Here is a 21,083-nt window from a genome sequence, read left to right as displayed (position 1 = left end):
CTCTGCGGATTGATTTTTTCACGGGCTCTCGTTTGCCTGCCGACCCATATGGGCTAGAGATTAGGCTTTACTTTCGGTCTGGGCCTGGCCGCGGCGATGGCGGTGTAGCTTCTGCCATCTGTTTTGACTATAATTGTGGTGCTCTTGTCTGGCATTACAATGAAAAATAGATCTACTCTACTTCTACTCTTTACAGCATTATTAATTTTTTTGTTGTTGTACGTGTATTCATTCCTGCAGTGAGGCAATTACACATACCTCCTAGGTTTCATAATTCCCTTTGGCCCCTTGCAGAGAGTAGACCAATGACCAGGGATAATCTAAAGAAATGGAACTTGCATAAGCCTGAAGACTGCATTTTTTGCACTGATCTTGAATTGATATAACATCTATTTTTTTGGTTGCATTGTTTCAAGACAAATTTAGCCTTGCATTTCTAGCTTCTATGGTGTTGATGTTGGCAACTCGGATGAATCTGTAGCCAGACTCTGGGTGGCCAATAAGAGACATGCCCTGCTTAATTTAGTTTCTGCAATTGTGCTTTGGAGTATTTGGAAAGTTAGAAATGGCCTCCTTTTTAATGGTCAACACTAGTGACGTACCTATATGTAAGTGAGGGGGAATCCCCCCCCCCCCCCCCCGACTTGCAGGAATCGGGTTGGCCAAATTAGTAAGGTACTAGAGTGTTAGTAGCACCTACCTGGCATAAACTCCTACACGGGAAGAAGACAATAATCTATCGCACAAGAAGGCCACTCCACTCGTAAAAAAATCACGAGACGGCCGGTCTTCAAATCAGGCAGCCTGGCAACTCGATCTTGGAGGAGTGGTTGCAGCCTACGTGCTGGCAGGCAGCTCGGCAGCGGGAATCGAAAGTACAGGTCAATGTTGCTGAACTAGAAATTAGGTTTTGATTCGTTGGTTTACTCTAGCTCATCGTCCACGTCTTGCAGGAGTAAATTCTCACATAGCAAACTTGTCTCATCCGTATGTCCTAACCAATAAACTTGGAGGATCCCTATGAATTTTGGATGTCGGATCTGCACATCCTTTTGGTGTGTATATAAAATTCCATATTGGAATGCCGTAGTGTATTTATCATGCTACTTGCCAATACTTGTCAAAATATATCATATTGGTTTTCACTACTTGGAAAGATGAATAATTGCCATGCTTGTTTTCAATACTTGACAAACTAAAGATAGTTGTTTGTTAGTAACGTGTTTATCATGAATTTTTAATTGTGTGGTTATTAGCGTGAATTCCATTTTGGAACCCCCCTTCTGCTATTGTGAAAACTCCATTCTATAAGTACTCCTTCCGTCCACAAATAAGTGTATGTGCGGGTTTTTCAAGGCAAATTATGAAGTGGAGTAAAAAATACATTGCAAATATGCATCTCTCCTGTTTAATTTTTTCACCTCCAATAAGCTAAGTGCATGTAGAAAACAAGAAAAATATGTGCTTAATATTATTGGGTTTGATTTCCGTGCGATGAGAGAGAAACAATTAAAGTGCATTGGTGAAGATAGGAGTACACTCTTTTGTGGATAAATTTAGAGTTAGATGTCCACTTATTTGAGGACGGAGGGAGTATATTGGGTACCGGCATTATCACGCCCCTACATTCTCTTCATTTGCTTTAAGATTGTACAAATTGTGTGTTACATGTCATTAGGATATACCATGTGATCGTGGATATTTGCTCGTTCGGACATAAGCGAATGACAAGCACAAATAGGTTTAATACATTTTGATGGTTTATTATGAGATTTATATCAGCCGAACATTTTGCGCCTTGTGTTTGATTACAGCTGGATGTGTGCAGTCTAATACATGTTGGTTGTTTCATTTTGATGGGACCATATGCAAATGGGCGCCACATACTGAACATGTTACGAGCATGTTGTTAAGGCCCCCCGTTCTAGTTTTGCCTCGAGCCCCCGAAAATCTCAGGAGCATGCAAGTACAGGGCATCCACCTATTCTAGTACCTGCTCCTGGAGAGTGGGTCAGGAGATCCGGCACCAACACATTGGATGATCATGCTCCTAGGTCACTGGAGCTGAAGAAAATTGCTAGACCAAGCATATGGGCCTTCCCCATTTCGGTCTTGTCTCCAGTCAGTCTCTCTGCCATAATGTCTGAGCTGATGTGATGCATCTACAACTCCTGTAAAAACTTTGATGTTGCCGTTCTAGAATTTCCCTTATGTGGATGGTTTTAGTTGGATGCTAGTTTGGTTGTAGGCATGTAGTTAGTCACTTTTGCTTTGCAAAAATGATGTACGAATCCTGAACCTACAGTTTTTGCATGGTTTCGTTCTTGGAATGGAACCGGGGGCATACGCCTCTCCCAGTCTTAGAAAAAATGTGACATGTTGTGGTGTTCGTGTGGGGCTAAAATTTTACACTTGTTTTTTTTTTTGAAATGGGGGAAATATCACTCCAGCTTCTGCATCCAAAGGATGCACACGGTTTTTTTTTATTAGATTATTCGCAGAACTTTACAAGAACAATACAAAAGATCAACCTCGAAGCCACCTCACTAAACCTACAGTGGTATTTGTGTTCATTGATACGTCTCCGACGTATCGATAATTTCTTGTGTTTCATGCCACATTATTGATGGTATCTACATGTTTTATGCACACTTTATGTCATATTCGTGCATTTTCTGGAACTAACCTATTAACAAGATGCCGAAGTGTCAGTTGCTGTTTTCTGCTGTTTTTGGTTTCAGAAATCCTAGTAACGAAATATTCTCGGAATTGGACGAAATCAACGCCCAGGGTCCTATTTTGCCACGAAGCTTCCAGAAGACCGAAGAGGAGACGAAGTGGGGCCACGAGGCGCCCAAACCCTAGGGCGGTGCGGCCTGCCCCTTGGCCGCGCCGACCTGTGGTGTGGGGCCCTCGTGTGGCCCCCTGACCTGCCCTTCCGCCTACTTAAAGCCTCCGTCGCGAAACCCCCAGTACCGAGAGCCACGATACGGAAAACCTTACTGAGACGCCGCCGCCGCCAATCCCATCTCGGGGGATTCAGGAGATCGCCTCCGGCACCCTGCCGGAGAGGGGAATCATCTCCCGGAGGACTCTACGCCGCCATGGTCGCCTCCGGAGTGATGAGTGAGTAGTCTACCCCTGGACTATGGGTCCATAGCAGTAGCTAGATGGTTGTCTTCTCCCCATTGTGCTTAATTGTCGGATCTTGTGAGCTGCCTAACATGATCAAGATCATCTATCTGTAATTCTATATGTTGCGTTTGTTTGGATCCGATGAATAGAGAATACTTGTTATGTTGATTATCAAAGTTATGTCTATGTGTTGTTTATGATCTTGCATGCTCTCCGTTACTAGTAGATGCTCTGGCCAAGTAGATGCTTGTAACTCCAAGAGGGAGTATTTATGCTCGATAGTGGGTTCATGTCTCCGTGAATCTGGGGAAGTGACAGAAATCTCTAAGATTATGGATGTGCTGTTGCCACTAGGGATAAAACATTGGTGCTATGTTCGAGGATATAGTCACTGATTACATTACGCGCAATACTTAATGCAATTGTCTGTTGTTAGCAACTTAATACTGGAGGGGGTTCGGATGATAACCTGAAGGTGGACTTTTTAGGCATAGATGCATGCTGGATAGCGGTCTATGTACTTTATCATAATGCCCAATTAAATCTCACAATACTCATCATAATATGTATGTGCATGGTCATGCCCTCTTTATTTGTCAATTGCCCAACTGTAATTTGTTCACCCAACATGCTGTTTATCTTATGGGAGAGACACCTCTAGTGAACTGTGGACCCCGGTCCAATTCTCTATACTGAAATATAATCTACTGCAATACTGTTCTACTGTTTTTCTGCAAACAATCATCATCCACACTATACATCTAATCCTTTGTTACAGCAAGCCGGTGAGATTGACAACCTCGCTGTTTCGTTGGGGCAAAGTACTTTGGTTGTGTTGTGCAGGTTCCACGTTGGCGCCGGGATCTCTGGTGTTGCGCCGCACTACATCCCGCCGCCATCAACCTTCAACGTGCTTCTTGGCTCCTACTGGTTCGATAAACCTTGGTTTCATACTGAGGAAAAACTTGCCGCTGTACGCATCACACCTTCTTCTTGGGGTTCCCAACGGACGCGTGCTGTACGCGTATCATTCATTCATTTTCCATTCTATAGGGTTTTTGTTTCATTTTCCTCCTACTTCGATCAGTTTGCGGCCAATGTATTTCAATCTATCTATGGCTAGCTGGATTCACCAAATGAAGTTGCTCCTAGCTGACTTAAAATATCATGATATGGTCAGTGTAACATCTACTATTTCCTCACACAAAAAGAGAATCGTTTGAAAATCAATTATCAAATTGTAGGTATTTATTTGGCCTCTAGATGATCAATGAGCAAATACTACCTCTATAAATAAATAGATGTCTTAGATTTTTTAAAATATGGATGTATCTACACGGTATTTAGATTAGATACATCCTATTTATGGACGAGGAAGTAGTGGATATGCTGATATAGGTCAACATTGATTAGATTCAAAGTAAGGATAACAAGGAATTTTCTTCTTATTCACTGAAGAATGACTATGTATACGAATTATCTAGCATAGTTGGTGTGATCTAGACGCGTTGATTTTGAAAACAATTTTCGGTGTCCGGGTGTTGACAAAATTGGGTAGTTCCCTTGAGGATACCTGGTGTATGGTTGTACTTTCTATAGCATCATGACATGTTGTTGTGCTTTTTTTTTCTTGTTGCGGTGTAGAGGTGTAGTGCTCGTCCCGGTGCATGTTGCATTCTTGTTTTCATATTTTAACTTGGGTCAGTAATTTGACCAATAATACATGTGCTTGTTCAAAAAATTATACTATCAATAACTTTGTTCAAATATGAATTTAATTGTATAACTTTTATGGCATACACTTTATATTTTGGTAATCAAATGAAATGTCCTACTTAAACCTAAAAAAAAGGTGTGTGTGTGTGTGTCTGTGTGTGGGTGTGTGTGTGTGTGCGCGCGTGCGTGCGTGCGTGGGTATGTGTGAGTGTGTGCGTGCGTGTACGTGTGTGTGTGCGTGCGTGTACGTGCGTGCCAGCTAAATGAGGACATACGGAGTACATCTCCTTGATGTTTTAATTTATTTATTAAAAAAATCATGCGAATAGTATTCCTTAGAATTTTCACATGGTAACTAACTATTTTTTTCTGAATGGTAGAATGTTTAAAAAGGGCATACCCCTTCGTTTCATAATTTTTGTTGTGGTTTCAGTTCAGATAAACATAGTCAACTTGTGGGTTTGGTCTAGTTAGTTTTCACATTATTTAGTGAAATCAATTTACACAAAACCTCAATAGGACAGAGAGCTCCAACGATCTAGGGAAGAACATAACTGGCCATGCTAAATACCATATTTGATTACTTTTTAGTAGGCCTCTTGCAAAGAAGGCATTTGTGTAGCATGGTATTAAATGAGGAAATATACGCTTGTTATAACATGATGTGTTACCATAATATTGGGTATCCAATAGAAAAATGACACTAAAGCGATGAATTTGTGTACGATATTACAAATACTATGACAAGGGCCATGGAAGCAATAATATAGACTGATATCATATGCATAATACTAGTCCATAGCCCGCTACGAGTGTCCTTATTAGGAGTTGGCTATTGTGTCATAGATTACCGCATGATGAACATAATTGTTGGCGCATCATCCATGATGGTTTCTGACGTTGCTGGAGCGACATGCAATTGGGCAGTATTAATTGTGTCTCGCGTTAGGACGGGTGTGGATTTTTTTTGCCTGAGCATAGCTCATTTTTTTTAAAAAAAATCAAAATCGACATTTCAAAGTTTTAGAAAAATCCTATATATATAATGATGAGTATCAACCTGCAAAAAATAAACTACAAAAATCCTACATTTTTTGCTGTGCAAAAATGATAAATCTACCAGATTTTTTTGGGGGGTGCGGGGGTTGAAATTTAGCACTGCTCACATTTTATATGTCAAATTTTGTCATTTTTGCCAGCCAAGAATATAAGGTATTTAGAGTTGATTTTTTGCATGCTGATAAAACACTTCATTATCAACATCTGGAGCTTTTTTGGGAATCTTGTGAGACTTTAAAATGTTGTTTTTGAAAAAGAAAATCCAGCGTTAGGATGTCATATACTCATATTGATTGTTTGCGCCATGTAATTGTATTTTTTTATCAGGACATGATGCTATTGCTTAATGCGAGCTTTTTTTCTTCTTCTTTTTCTTGAAGAAACATGCCACCCGGAAGTATAAATGGTGCCTAGTGGCCACCTTTTGTCACCTTGTGCCGAGCTGGTCACCGTCCATGGGTTGGGTTACACACATGTGCAAGTGTTTCTACCTTAATTCGACGCCATGTGTCGATGATCTATTTGATAATGCTAGGAGGAAACCCCTGTGGTAACCAAGTGACTCACTAACAGCTATTTCTAGACATGTGGTTTAACAGTCAACTTGCCTTTGTGCAAAACAGTAACGGAATAGAAGTTTCCTCACACTTGCTTTCCAAAACGCGGTGCCACGAAATTTACTACCGTTGCAACAAGGTTAAACCAGAGCAGTTTACATCGAGTTCAAATGCGAAGTTTTCATACTTACTTTCTCCGTTCTCAAATAATTGTACTTCTAGCTTTGGTTTTAGTTAAATATTTTAAATTTAACCAAACTTATACAAAAGAGCAGCAACATATATGACATCATATCGGTATATTGCGAAACTATACTTTAAAACTGATTAAGTCATACTAATGTGCTATAAATATTACTATGTTTTCTAATAAAATTGATCAAATTTAAGAAATTTTGACTTAAGACAAATGTTAATAGTACACGGACGGAGGAAGTTGGCACTAAACTAATTCACAATGGTCCTCATGAAGTGTTCTCGTTGTCCGCATGTCAGGTACTAGGTAACTGGTCTAGCAGATGAAAAGGATAAATCTAGGAAATTTTGAGAACATGCGTCCCGAGCGTTTGTAAATACACGCAAGAGTTTAGGTATGCGTTAAGTCAAACTTTATTAACTTTGATTAACTTTCTAGAAAAAAGTAGTCGTATTTATAACACTAAAGTAATATTGTTAATTCATCTTGATATGTAGTCCAATAATATAATAATTTGATGTCACATATGTTTCTACTTTCGTGTAAAAAATTGGTTTAGATTCAAAATATTTGACTTTCAAAAATAAAAACATACATTTATTCGCGGACGGATGGAGTATGTCACAAAAATTAAACCATTAGAAACGTTTTTGAATGTGAAACCAATGGTACATTTTTATGGCATATACTTCACAAGTCTTATTGACTTAATTTATGGTTAAACGTTTTTTTGTTAAACTAGATAAACCGGTACGAAGGGGGTGTATTTTTTATGGCATATGTCTCGCATGTTGTTGATCAAATTATCGATTTAAAAATTTCTCGAAATGCGTATTGCCCTAATAAACTGGTTATCCCTTCGCTATAAGGCCTATGTGTATCCCTAGATTATTAGTTTGACTAACAGACTATAAATTATATAATACAAAAATTATATCATTAGAAAGTATAACATCTGAACTTTTTGTTGATATATAGTTTGTAATATATATCTTGTATTACGGTGGTAAAATTTACATCCTATGTATACACGTAGGATCTATGAACCGGGACCAAGGTAGTATATAGAGGGGGTAGTTTACAGCAAGCTCAAATGCGAAATCGTCATATTTCAGCAGTAAAACTAATTCACCTTGTCCTGATGAAGTCTTCTAGTTGTCTGGTCAGCTACTACTAGGTAACTGGTATAACATGTAACAACTCAGCAAAGGATAAATCCAGGGATTTTTTAGAACATGCATGCATGTACCAGCAACTCAGCAAGGTTTCAAGGCAAGGGAAGGTTTAAAGACGCCCACACAAATGAACACATGATTTCTGTTGCACAGAATGGGTGCTGCCGAAGTGCTTGGAAAAGGTAGCCCCCAACCAAATCCACCTCTATTTCACAGGGAAGCAAAAGCAACCAAAGGAAATGGAAGCCTTCATGAAAAGGAAAGAAATGGCCAAAGAGTCACGCATCACACAGTCCCCAAATGGGTTGCTTCCTGTGATTCTTTCCGCCTCAGATTCCCCACGCATGGGGTAGGGTAGGATTCACAGGGTTCAAGTGCCACTAGCCTGACTTTGGCGATCGGCACATCACATGCATGGTTGAGCTAGCTAGTGCTCCACGAGTACGGAGTACCCACATGCCAATCCTTGTTACACATGTGGTAGAGAAAGAATTCCAGTTACACTTGCTGGAACTGGAAATTTCCTGATTATCTTGTAGTACAAACAAAAATTACAAAATATTGATCACCTTCAACAATGACAGAACACCCATCAGACATTCAGATGTTAACACATTTTACGCAAACTGCATTACCAGCATTTTGTAAGAAAATTCACCTTGGAAAAGGTTGAAATGTGTATCTGTAGAGAGGGACTCGTCTACAGACTACAGATATTTCTCTCTCTTGCTGTTAGCTTATCCTTGCGATCGAATTTGCTTGTGACCAACCATGTTCTAATCCAGCTCACCGCATTAAGGCCAAAGGCATTATATATTACTACAGCGCAAAAGGCGCAACCACTAGCCCTACATCTACATGCACACCACGTTCCCGTCCTTGTATTTTTTTCATTCTCGCGTATACACTTGATGCGATGCATCTACTGTTCCCGATCATCAAATCTTCTCCTCCTCACCTGTACACCACCCAAGATGCTTTTCAATGTCTCTGTAGGGTCTTATCGTTTGTGCATTGGACCTTTGCTTGTTGTCTCTTGTGAAGATTTCAGGCATAGTAACCTGCACAGTAACTTGGCTGTTCTTATTTGCAGGAACTGTATGTGATTACTTCTTTGTCCCTGCAAAGAGGGAACTGAAGTCCAAATATTGTTTACTGTCATTTTGAAAAACGCGCATGAAGAAACATTGATGCTTTCATTATGGAAATTCATGTATGTCCCTGGCTAGTGACACCTTCTGACTGAAGCTGTTTCTTATTAGGGTATCTGAATCTGTCACTGACAGTTGAGCCTGCTGCGCCAGAAACCAATTTCAGCCAGAAAGACTGTCATTTCAAACGGCTCTCATACTATATTCAGAGTTCCTACCCGTTTGGGAATTATTTTTCCATGTCCCGTCATTTTCTGTAACATTCGGGTGAAGCCAATTTTGTCCCAACACTGCATATATCACTGCAACGCATAGTAAGCAAGAAACATGCCATGTTCTTAGCAGTAACCCGACTGTGCTCCAATCTCCACCATCCCACGATGTCAATCCATCCATCTAATCCTAGCAAGTTACCCTTTTTCGGAGAATAATTTGATCCAGAAAGGGGGAAAGAAAAGCAGGGAAAGAAAGCAAGGCAAGCAAAGCACGCAGTGGCTGTGTGCTGTGACTCACATGCACACAGGTTAGCAGCATCCGCTTAAACAATGGGGCACAATCCCAATCCGATCCGTGCTTCCATTCATGATTGATCCTCCTTCCAACAATGGCGAAATCCGTCCTAACTAACCAACACCTATGTACCAAGAACGGTGAAAAAAAGAGAGAGAGGCCAAGATAGCTGACACCGCAAGGACAAAAAAGAAGAAGAAGAAAGAAGAAAGAAGAAAGAAGAAAGAAGAGCTCGATCGATGGATCAGACAGTGAGCTGCAGCTGCTGCTTGTGGCGGTGGCAGCTCGTGGCGGCGGTGGCGTCGACTTGATCCTGCTCCGGTAAGTAGTGCTGCATCAAGCGGGGGGAGACGGCGTCGATGGGTGACGGCGGCGGGTGCTCGAGGTAGGCCATCTCGGTCTGCAGCACGGAGCAGTAGGAGGCGAAGGTGGCCGGCGTGACGTTGAGGTCGAAGGCGACGCCGAAGAGGAAGTCCACCTCCAGGTAGTTCATCTCCATCAGGCTGATCCCTCCCACCCTCGCGAAGTAGGCGTTGTTGTAGCATCTGCATTGCAATTTTCCACATCCGTCAATGTCAATCAATAAATCATGAGAACTATGATTTTTTTTCGGCAGCACGCAAAAGCTTTGCACATCGACGATGCATAATCGACAACAACAACTTTATTTTGATGGCGACGCTCTACTCTAAGATAGAGAAATGACTTGGATGCATAGCAATGGTTAATTGTGCTGGCGGCAATTGGCATAGACCTCGAAGTACACTGGACAGCTGTCCTCGTGACCAGCTAAAAATGGCAACGCTAGCTTGGCTTTGGTTGGTGGCATGCCAGTTGGGAAAACAATGGTATGGAGATTTAAAAAGATGAGAGACCCGGGCCCACATGGCTGGCACACAGTGGGGGTCCGTGAGGCCGTGTGTGCTAGGCAAGACAGAGGGGATCGCGAAGTCAGATCAGATCAGAGCCAATGCTACAACAAGCTCTACTGTACTGCAAATTAACCACCTCAATTATGTGATCATGCTGCACTTAACCACCTCAATTGTGGATCAGTTTATCCGGTAGGTCAAGTTGATCTCACTAGCTAGCTACAACAAGATGAATGCAGGTTGTATATAATTTGGAAGTTTCAGAATTCTAAAAGAACCCAGGTTGTTAGACTAAAGAAGTTGCTAAGATCACACGGACCAACCAAAGAATATAATTGCGGGTGGATGATGGATTGGATGATGAAACTTACATGTCGTCGACGAACTTGACGGCGGTGAGGACGGAGGTGATGAGGAGGCGGTGGACGTTGAAGGAGTCGACGGCGAGGGCCGGGCGGCGGCGCAGGAAGCGGTCGAGGTAGATGTAGGCGACGACGTAGCAGGACGGGCTGCATCCGGCGAAGCGGAAGATGCGCTCCAGGTACCCGCCGACGGAGATGGCCGGCTTCGTCAGCCCCTGGAACGCCGACACCGCCTTCTTCTTCTTGGTCTTCTTGACATCCTCTTCTGGGTCGTCATCGACGTCGTGCTCATCCTCCTCCCGTATGCGCCGCTCCACCGCCGCGACGACGTCGTTTCGCTCCGCCACGCGCTCCAGCAGCGCCGACAGGATCGAGACCACCCGCGGCACCGCCTCCTGGTCCTCGCCCCCCGCCACCGTCACCATCGTCGCAGCGGCCACGGCGATCGATCCGTCGGTCGGCTGGGCTTTCTCGGAGCTGGAGGTGAGAGAGGGCGGGAGGTGAGGTGGGAGTGGGAGGTGGTGGTGGTTATAAAGGGTGGGAAAGTTAAACGCGAGGAGGGGGAATTCACGCTCTGCTGGCCTCTGCTGCACGTCTGTACAGGTGGATTTTGTCGGCGGCGTCGTCGATAGCGTAGCGGCCACCTCCATCCATCTGCCATGAAATTGCTCTTTCTCTGCTGTAACTCCAGATCGTGCAGGTCAATCTCCGTCGTGCCGTCGACGACGATCCATGCTGATCAAGCTCTTGCCGCAGGCCACACCGAAGGAGAGATGATCGGTGATGGTCGGATCTTGATCCGAGGGCCAGAGCGGATTAAGCTCGCGTGCGCGGCATGCGGCCGGTCGTTTTCCAGCCGTTAGGCAGCGTTTATCTCGAATTCTCCACTCCAGGTAATCCACGATTGTTGGGCGTTTCGCACGCCAAAGCTCGACCGGTCCATCGTGTATCTGCCGCAACAGGCGAAAATTTCGCGACCGCGTGCAGCGTACGTGCCCAGCGACTGCTCCTGCTCGCCTAATCAACGACCAAGCGTCTGGAACGGCAGTAACTAATTTCATTGATTTTTACCTTCTTCTACGACGTGGGTTTCACTGCGTATCGACCCATATTTTCTGGTGTCGATTTTTTAACAGGATGGTGTCGATCTATTTGAGATGGCAATTAATTAACTAAGTAACGTACGTACTCTGCTGGAACAGCAGCATGTGTGTCGTACTGTCACGCGAGTGTCGAGTGCGATTGACGGAGGGTAGAAAACGCCTGGGCAAGTAGTAATTTAGTTCAGGAGGGGAAGCATCGGAATCTGACATGTCTGTGTGCGGAGCAGTACACCCGATTCGGTCACCGGGAGACAGCTAGGCCGCGCACGTTGCTCCTCACGTCGGACCACCATGCATGCATGTGGTTCCAGCACCAATCATCATTTGTTTTTTCTTTTGTTTTTTGTACTACATTTTTTTTCTTCATCAAAGAGATATTTGTTATGCTATTTTCGTTTCATTAAGTACAAGTGCATCTCTAGCCAATCCCCTACAAAGGTTTAGAGCAGTAAAAAGTTGGTTTTAAGAGGCTAAAGTGGACCAAAAAAACTCATCGGGCTCCTTTGATTCATATGATTTGTATATGAATTATGTAGGATTCAAATAATATAGAAAAATTTCCTACATAGGTTGTTTGATTCATAGGAACATATCTTATAGAAAATAATCCTATAGAAATCTTTTAGTGTAAATCTTATAGGAAAAAAATATTAGGTCATACCTCATGAAAAATTCCTTTACTACGATCAAAAAAACTTCATATTCTCATAGTATTCAAGTAGGCATGACATCCCAATCCTATACTTTTTCTATTTCTATGCTTTTCCTATCCTGTGAATCAAATGATCCCTTCGTTTAGAGGCTTCGTGTTGGCCAACTCTCAAAAATACCCGGTCGTAGACTCTCCAGAGGAAAACCTTGACCCTCTCCACACAACACTCTCCCCGCCCTCACCGCATCATCACCAGCATCGCCTATGTCGACCACCATTAACTTGTGCCAACACCCCGCAACCTCCTCTGCCCTACAACTCCACTCCAAATTCGTTCGTCGGTATCTGTTGTTACTCGAAGCAGCCATATCTCTGTCGCAGCTGTCGTTCGATTCGTTGCCGAAAACTCCAACTGCGCCTCCTGTATCATCGAGTTTCGGCCGTCTCATAGCCCCACCGCCTTCATTCGATCCATCGCAGATCTCTCACAGCCTAGGGTTGCCGCCGACCCCGGCCACAGCCATTCGACCCATCGTCGCCGAGTCTAGCACGTCCATGGAGATGGAGGATGCCGAGCTGGTCTCCGTTCAAGCTCTCACCATCATAGGAGCGACAAAACCGACGACGGTGACGTCCTCCCCTTCTCATCCCAAGGGCACACCCATGCCGTTCGGCACAATTCCAACAAGGGTTTTTGTCCTTTTTCTTCTTGTGAATGAGATAGGATGATATATCCTGATAAATTTACTTAATTTCATTTGAAATCTGTAGTTTGATGAAGAAGGGCGAACAAAGAGAGCTCAAATGGACGAAGGATGAGGATAATGCATTGTACTTCGCATGGAATGATCAAGTCCGTCTTGATGGGTAGAGTTAAGCAACCGCAAGAAATACTCCCTCCGGTTCGGTATTCTGGGCTCCTTGTGAAAAACTATTTGTTCCAAAAAAATTAAGGAATAAGGCATGCTTTCATTTAATTCCCTAATTAATTGGCTCCTAGATTTACTCCTAGCCACACCGCATGCTTCTCTCTCTTTTTTCCTAGGTTGTGTGAAACGGTTTCTTTGCATGAGGTGGACTAAAACGATGGTTCACTTTCCCACCTTAATAGCTATACTTAATGGAAGAAATCAAAATGGCATGTTCATTGGTGGAGTCGTACGAGAAAACAAGACTCAACTTAGCCAATTGCACCTTGCTCGCGGTGCTATTCCTATTAAGCCCAGAATACCGGACCAGAGGGAGTGTTTTGGCAACAAATTCATGAGTGTTTAATTTAATAAGTCCAACAAAGTGGAAAAGTGCATCACTATTAAATTGGTGGAACATTTTTGTTAGGGGTTACAATGTTGGCTCGGTTTGCTCAAGTGGAGAACTTAGAGCACTATGATATACTAGTCATCATCACTCATTGTTCACAATAAATATGTACATGACCTGCTAGTCATATTCTTCCAAAGGAGAGATATGTCTCGCAAGAGAAACTTATCGGTCAATCTTCCCTCCAACAACTACATTCATGAGTATCACTGCCAGCGTGAAAGTATCACTATCAGTGCCACCGTGAAAAGCTAGGAAGCAACGAACCCATACTGGTCCACAAATTTTAGGACCCCTAGGGCGACACATAATACCAATGCCCCCTGTTCACACTAACATAGCTTGCCTAGGGAGGGGAGGGGGGCACTATTCCAAAAAAATCCTTAAGTACAACACATCAAGATCCTTTTTTGGTCTATTGGTCTTTTGAAAAAAATGTAACAGAAAATATAGCAACTTTCCATGGAGGCTCCATGTGTCTCGACACGTCGAGGAAAGGGTAGGACCACCTTTAAAATTTCGAACCACCAACTACGAAAATTTTCATTTCTTTTGATAAGTATACGAATACCAGTTGATTACCAGGTTATTGCAGATAGCGCATGGACCATCTAGTGGAACAGAGTGTGCGCGGAAGTTCAAAGAAAAGGTACGCCATCCAGAAACACGGATAACACACTAAAATTGAGCGAAATTGAACCGCGGTGAGTAAACCGTGAACCTACGTTTTTTTTTACAGAACCGTGAACCTACGTTGGTTGTATAAGTTAGCCACATGTTTTAGCACATAATATTAATCGTTGGAGTTTTTTTTGTGCCAAGAATCATAACATAAGTATTTTCCCCAAAAACATCAGGATTCCGGTAATGACTTGCACAAAACACAAATTGATTCCAGCTGGATTGCCACCAAATTAGACTACTAGGCTCAGTGGTAGGAGGATGTGGCAATCACCAATCAGAACTCGATGCCTCACGGGTTTGCAGAGCGGGCATGCGACCCCGTGACGGTTGTGCACCGAGAATTACTATGATATGTGTTATTGGTTTGTTTTAATTATGATCTATGACATTGATGTCTACGAACTATGAGATTATGCTATTTATTTGTATGCATTGCGAGACTATTATATGGGCCATGTATTTTAAATGTTGTGGATTTATGTATTAAATTGCAACGACCGGGCGAAAAGTTTTCTAGGGAGTTCATTGCACGAGATCATCTAGGAACCACTTTTAATTATAGGGGGTGGGCTAGGATGCCCTAAGGGTGTGCGAAACACCAAACCAGACAAACGAGTCGGTGGCAATCTATTTCAATTGTTTCACAGTTCCAATCCTCATTTTCAAACTAGCTTAAATAAATGAACTATCATAAACCTTATAAACCACATAACGGGTTTTTGAACCCTCCAAATGAGATATGCCAATGCGCGTTCAGGCCCCGTTTTGGCATCAAAGTATTTTTTGAAGTATTCAAAGAATACTTTGATTTCTGAAAATATTTAAGTATTAAATACTTTAAAGTGTTTTGATGCAATAAATATTGTGATTTTAAATCTGAATTATTCTCTAAAATCATGTTTTTCTAAGTATGAGAGAAAGAGGACGGTCCCTCTTTTAGAAAAACAAGAAAGGGCAAATACTATGGTATTTATTACTCAGGAGCTAAAATACTTTGGTTTTAACACTTTTAAGTACTCCAATAAAAATAAATTGATTTATCAAACTAAGCCTTAATCATCTATTGTGTGTTCTCCCATTTTAGAGTAAATTGCATGTTTACCACAAAACCGCTGTTGTAAGATTGGTTATTAAAGCGATGGACTATATTCGAGCTATCCACAACTTGGAGCCTAAAAATGGTGGTTTTATCCACACAAAAGAGTCGAAACTGGTTTTTCATGTACCCATAGTCCTAAAAAGTGGTGGTTTTGTGCAATTTAGTCCTCTTTTATCAAGATAATAGTTGACAGACTAGGACGGGTTGACATGACTTATCTTCGTCTCCACATAAAGAGACTAGCAGAAAGATGATACACATATGCACGGTAGTTTATGTCATGGTACCAAAAATAAAAAGAATTTATAAGTAAATAAATGAAATAAAAATCGAACTTTGGTCGTTGGGTGCGCTACTGCGACCCCAGCCACTGGGCTAAGCCCACGTCGTCAAAATTTATAAATATGGCATGCTCATATTTTACAACATGGAGCGAACGAGTTTTTTTTTTTTTTTTGAAACAGGCAAAATAAGCCTTTGCCTTATATTAATATAGGAGAAGCAAACAAGGGGATGGCAAGAGCCATAAAAGAAAAAGAGAAGGCAGGAAAAGAAAAACCCGTCCGGAAAGGAACAAAACAAAACATGGTCAGCCTAAAAGCTCCGCCAGGTTCTTCGCGTTGGCAAGGACCCAATCCTTTCCTTCTTCCCTCATCTTCTCCATGACAATCGAGGGCAAGGAAGATTTGTTGTTGAAGACTCTCTCATTTCTCTCTTTCCAAATCTCTCAGCTGATAAGCATGATTGCAGTTCGTAGACCTTTGGGAGCGAACGAGTTGCCGGTCATTAAATTTTGAAGCGATGTTGGATGGCAACCGGTAGGATCTCTAGTTTGCCTTGTGACAACTCCTAACTGATACACTCCGCAGAACAGTTTCCCGGTATTGGAGTCCAATTGAAATGGACACATAAATGGTTGAAGGGCAATAATATTATTTTTCTCACTCTTAGTTATACTGTCCAACTCTAAGATGACGTCCATTTTGAAACGGTACATCCTAATTGATCTAAATAGATCTTATAGTTTTCTCGCATTGTATCCTGCAAATTGTTAAGCTATATTGCTTCCAAAGGTATTGCTCGGGCCACGTCCATTGAAAGAAAAGTCTGTGGATTCGGAATCCGATATTTGAAGTCTGCGAGCTGTTTTTCCCCTGCTTGTTCAAATGAAATTAAGAAACAGCCGTATGTATGGATGGATCCGATCAGTTGGCTACTGGCTGGAGATGGAAGGAATATGCCCACAAGAAGGCACATGTACGAGTGCGACACCTTGGCACGTTACACTGTTAGTGTGTTCCCTGTCCTGGTCCACTTTGTCAGGTATTTCCTGCATTTGTTTTGCCCTTTTGGGATTTAATAGCCGGTTTTATGGGATCCGTGGTACTGGTCCAGCTTCCGCCTAGTGACTCGTCCATGTGAGAGCGTACTAGTTTATCCTCATGGAGCAAAAAAAAAGTTGGATCATGCATCCTGCATTGCATCCGCAGATGCCAATCATCAGGTTTAAGCAATCGATTAAATATCTTCTTCCCAAAAGATGCAGAGATGACACTCTGAGTCTGATCTCATCTAAGACATGCACCATATAAGTACATGCACCAACCATCTTGTCACGTTGGACCTACTTGGGGGGGCATAGTTTTTCGCTGGCATTTCATATGATAGAGTCTTTCATCGCGAACTGGGAAATTAAGCAATTGCCTCACGTGTTTTTGGTTTAGAATTTTCTGTAAAATTCTTATGATGAAGATTATCGCTTCTAAACATGATTTAAACATTTTTTAGTTTATTTATGTTTGAACCATGTGTTTGCGACATGACACAATGTACTACTTTTGATTTTTGTATGCTTGCTTAAGACAGATTTTGAGTTTGCAATTTTATTTTGAAGCATAATAGCAATTCATGTGGTTTTAGTGGTCAATTCCTGCATATATAGTTCACCTCTTCATGAGAGGCTCTCTCTCTCTCTCTCTCTCTCTCTCTCTCTCACGCACGCACGCACGCACGCCGATGGAGTCTTGTTTGCCTAGTTTCACTATCTCCTAGCTGCTCCATATGACCATATTTGCCATACAAATACTTACATACAAAATATTTTAAAAGATGACACCTTGCCAAAATATGATAGGACCGCTGTGTGTTTTGAACTAATTAATGAAAAGGAGGAATCCTCCCAAGTTTCTTCTATTATTTTCTGAAAGTAAATCATGTTATTTATTACAAAGATTTGAATGAAAATCGACTAAATTTGAACTAAAACAAACTAATGGCGACTGCGGCGCTGGAGCGATCGTAATACTAGAAGAAGTTGTAGTCCTCGTTGGCAGAGGCTTGCTGCGAGGCTTGAACCAGCTTCGTCGTCGTTGCGCGTGATGTCGACGAGCGGCATGCCGCTGTCGCGGATTGGGAGGGTGATCATGTCCTCGATGTTGCCCGCCCACGCGTTGTGGTCGTTTAGCGACGACATGAACGCCGGTGCCAGCGTGTCTTCTGAGTCGTCGCTGCTTGCGACAACGCATCGTTGGCGGAGGAGCGACACCACTCATCCTCTTCCTCCTTCACCTCCAACTTGGGGACGAGGAGGCTTGAGCATCGAGATGCCGCTGTCACCGGCACACCTGCGCTGGGGCGCCAACGTATGGTACTCCTCCTTCGCCTCGCGCTTCGGCATGTGGTAGGGAGAGATGCAGTACAGCAAGGAGGACAGCATCGAGCGCGTCGTCCCTGAGGAAGAAGAATGTGAGGACGACGAACGCGAGGTCGTTCCCGTTAGAAGCCAGCACGATGGTGATTGCGGCGGGGACAGTTGCATCTGCAACCGGGCGCGTCGTTGCGGATTCCCTCAAGGACGGCGAAGAAGGTGAGCCACAGCACGCCCCATAATCGGCCACGCTCTTCCTTGTTCCAGAACGTGAGCGTCCCGATAAGGTCGTCGATGTTGCGCAACTCTTCGTTCCGGCGCGTGGCGAAGAAGTCCACCCACGTACCGTCGTTGTCGCTGGCGGCCCAGGTAGGATCACGCGCGCTCCTCTGGGCTCAGGCGACGCCTTTGATCCCTGATCTCGTCGAACCACCGGTCAGTCCCCGACGCGGACGCATGTGGTACGACGATCCTGTTGATGGCCATCTTCCAGCCGCCGCTGCTCGATAGGCGCATGTACGACGGCACAGGGTAGCGCGCGCTGTACAATGCCCATGCTTGGGCGATGGTGAGGCTGTCGCGGCTGAATCCGTTGGCGACGAGGATGATGCGACGACTGCTCGACATGGCTCGAGTGTGGGGAGCAGCGGCGCGAATGGTTTGGAGTCGCCGAGAAGGCGTGTTCTCCTTTTATACAGTGGCGGCAGCCGAAATGGCGGGGAAAGGTTGGTCGCAATTAACACCGACGGGGATGGCCACATGGCCATGCGCAACGCGACTCTTCGCTACGTCGCCTGGGCAAAGGGCACTTGACCATGGGTAGGCGACGGGTTAAACCTCTGCGTCACTGATGATGTTGGCCGGCCCACCGCGGGCGACGCCGGTTTTTGTTTTGTCCAGAGTCCCTGGAACGCCCTTATATAGCGGGATGGGTTTGGACCGCCGGACACCGTATTGATCCGCGTCAGATTAAAACATGCTTTAAGGTGCGCGGCTGTGGGAGGTCAAATGTCACGCTGGGCTGCAAATTTATTTGGAGAAAGGAAGATGCTCTAATATATTCCTCGAGGAACAAAATTGTTGATTTCAATTGCTATCTATAGGGTCTGAAATTTTACTAGGCGTACAGTATCACAGAAAGGACATGACTCCGAAACTGAAAATTTGCAAAAGAAAGAGGAGAAGCAAAGCCCCGCGCCCAGGTGCTCAAAATTTCGAGACGGAGCGAAATCTCAGACCCACCCCCGCCACTCCACCCACGCGCTTCTCTCGCCATTCCGCCGATCCGCGGCACTCTCCCCCGGATCGCGATCTGCACCGTCTATTCCGTCCGAATCGAACGGCAGCCAGGGCCCTCCTCCCACCTCTGGCCCCCTTTTAAAGCCCCGCCCCTTTCCTCCCAAAAATCAGAACCAAATCCAGAGCAGCAGCAGCGCGCCACCACAACCACCACCGCCGCTCCACGAATTCAAGCCGCTCGAAGCCATGTCCGGACGCGGCAAGGGAGGCAAGGGGCTCGGCAAGGGCGGCGCCAAGCGCCATAGGAAGGTGCTGCGCGACAACATCCAGGGCATCACCAAGCCGGCCATCCGGCGCCTCGCTCGCCGTGGCGGCGTGAAGCGCATCTCCGGGCTCATCTACGAGGAGACCCGCGGCGTCCTCAAGATCTTCCTCGAGAACGTCATCCGCGACGCCGTCACCTACACCGAGCACGCCCGCCGCAAGACCGTCACCGCCATGGACGTCGTCTACGCGCTCAAGCGCCAGGGCCGCACCCTCTACGGCTTCGGCGGCTAGAGCCCCCTGCCTGCTGCAGATTTCGATGTGTTCAGATGGAAAAAAAAATCTATGTTTGTAGTGTAGTTCGCTGTTTCCTTGTTACTAGATCCAATCCAGCTGTAACGTGAGATCTGTGGAACAGAGCTGTTCGTATCTGTTGTTCGAAATCTGATTTGGTTGTGTGCAAATATTGTGCTTCCGTTGAGAGTCTGACTATTGCAGTTCCGTCGGTTCTGCAAAACTGTGCGATTGAGGTGGAAATAAGCCTGATTTTCAGAGAATTTTGTTCGGCTGAGTTTCGTCCGAGCCTGAATTTTGGAAGCGTAGTTTTTAAATTAGCCACACTTGACCATGACGAACAAGTTTGCAGGCTTCTCTTGTACAGTTCTACTGTTAGAATAAACACAACGACCAAATCAGCATGTCGGCTATATCACTTGAGTTCAATTGTTCTTGTTCTAGACGTAGATTTTATTTTCCAAGTTTCTGTGGAGCTGTGAATCTGGTTCCTTGTATCATCTAGTATGTCAAGTTGCCGTGAATATTTATTCAGAATTTCAGATACCTAAGTTCTGTTTTCCATATTGTCAATTGTACAAACGGCCTCGTGTAACTGCTTCCATGAATCATTTTCTTTTTTTTTGAGAACACAGTACAACGCAGACGCTCACAAACACGCACGTACAAACACCCCTATGAACGCACGCACGCACACCCTACCCCTATGAGCACCTCCGAGGGACTGAGCCGGCATATCTTGAGGTTGACGAAGTCACCACTGGCGCCTCGCTGTTGACGGGCACGTCACCTACCACTGAAAGCATAGCGCCGGTTAAATCCTGGAATAAATCCAGGTAAATGCAAACACCCATGTCAAGTCTAGGACTTGAACCTGGGTGGGCTGGTTCCACCACAAGGGACCTAACCACCAGAGCCAAGCTCTGTTTGCACCATGAATCATTTTCTGTTTTTTCTTCCACCACATGCTGCTTTTTCTCTACCAAAAGCTCCACCGATTTTCAGCACCATTAGTGGGTATATATATATAATCAGTATACCTAAGTCA

General features: G+C 44.1%; 2 protein-coding genes across 2 annotated transcripts; one reads left to right on the top strand and one right to left on the bottom strand.

The window, feature by feature from the left end:
- Nucleotides 1-9,527: 9,527 nt before the first annotated feature.
- Nucleotides 9,528-11,398, bottom strand: LOC127309997 (cyclin-P4-1). Its single transcript, XM_051340706.1, has 2 exons — nucleotides 10,743-11,398; nucleotides 9,528-10,044 (listed from the first exon to the last, which is right to left on the bottom strand). Exons 1-2 carry the CDS (start codon nucleotides 11,381-11,383, stop codon nucleotides 9,744-9,746), a joined length of 942 nt encoding a protein of 313 aa, XP_051196666.1. The 5' UTR covers nucleotides 11,384-11,398; the 3' UTR covers nucleotides 9,528-9,743.
- An 8,239-nt stretch (nucleotides 11,399-19,637) lies between these two features.
- On the top strand, nucleotides 19,638-20,184 carry LOC127309988 (histone H4). Its single transcript, XM_051340697.1, has one exon. The coding sequence runs from the start codon at nucleotides 19,724-19,726 to the stop codon at nucleotides 20,033-20,035; it is 312 nt and encodes a 103-aa protein (XP_051196657.1). The 5' UTR covers nucleotides 19,638-19,723; the 3' UTR covers nucleotides 20,036-20,184.
- The last annotated feature ends 899 nt before the right edge of the window (nucleotides 20,185-21,083 follow it).

Source organism: Lolium perenne, chromosome 1, assembly GCF_019359855.2.
Source record: "Lolium perenne isolate Kyuss_39 chromosome 1, Kyuss_2.0, whole genome shotgun sequence".
Classification (NCBI taxonomy): Eukaryota; Viridiplantae; Streptophyta; class Magnoliopsida; order Poales; family Poaceae; genus Lolium; species Lolium perenne.
This window is presented reverse-complemented; position numbering and strand designations above follow the sequence as displayed.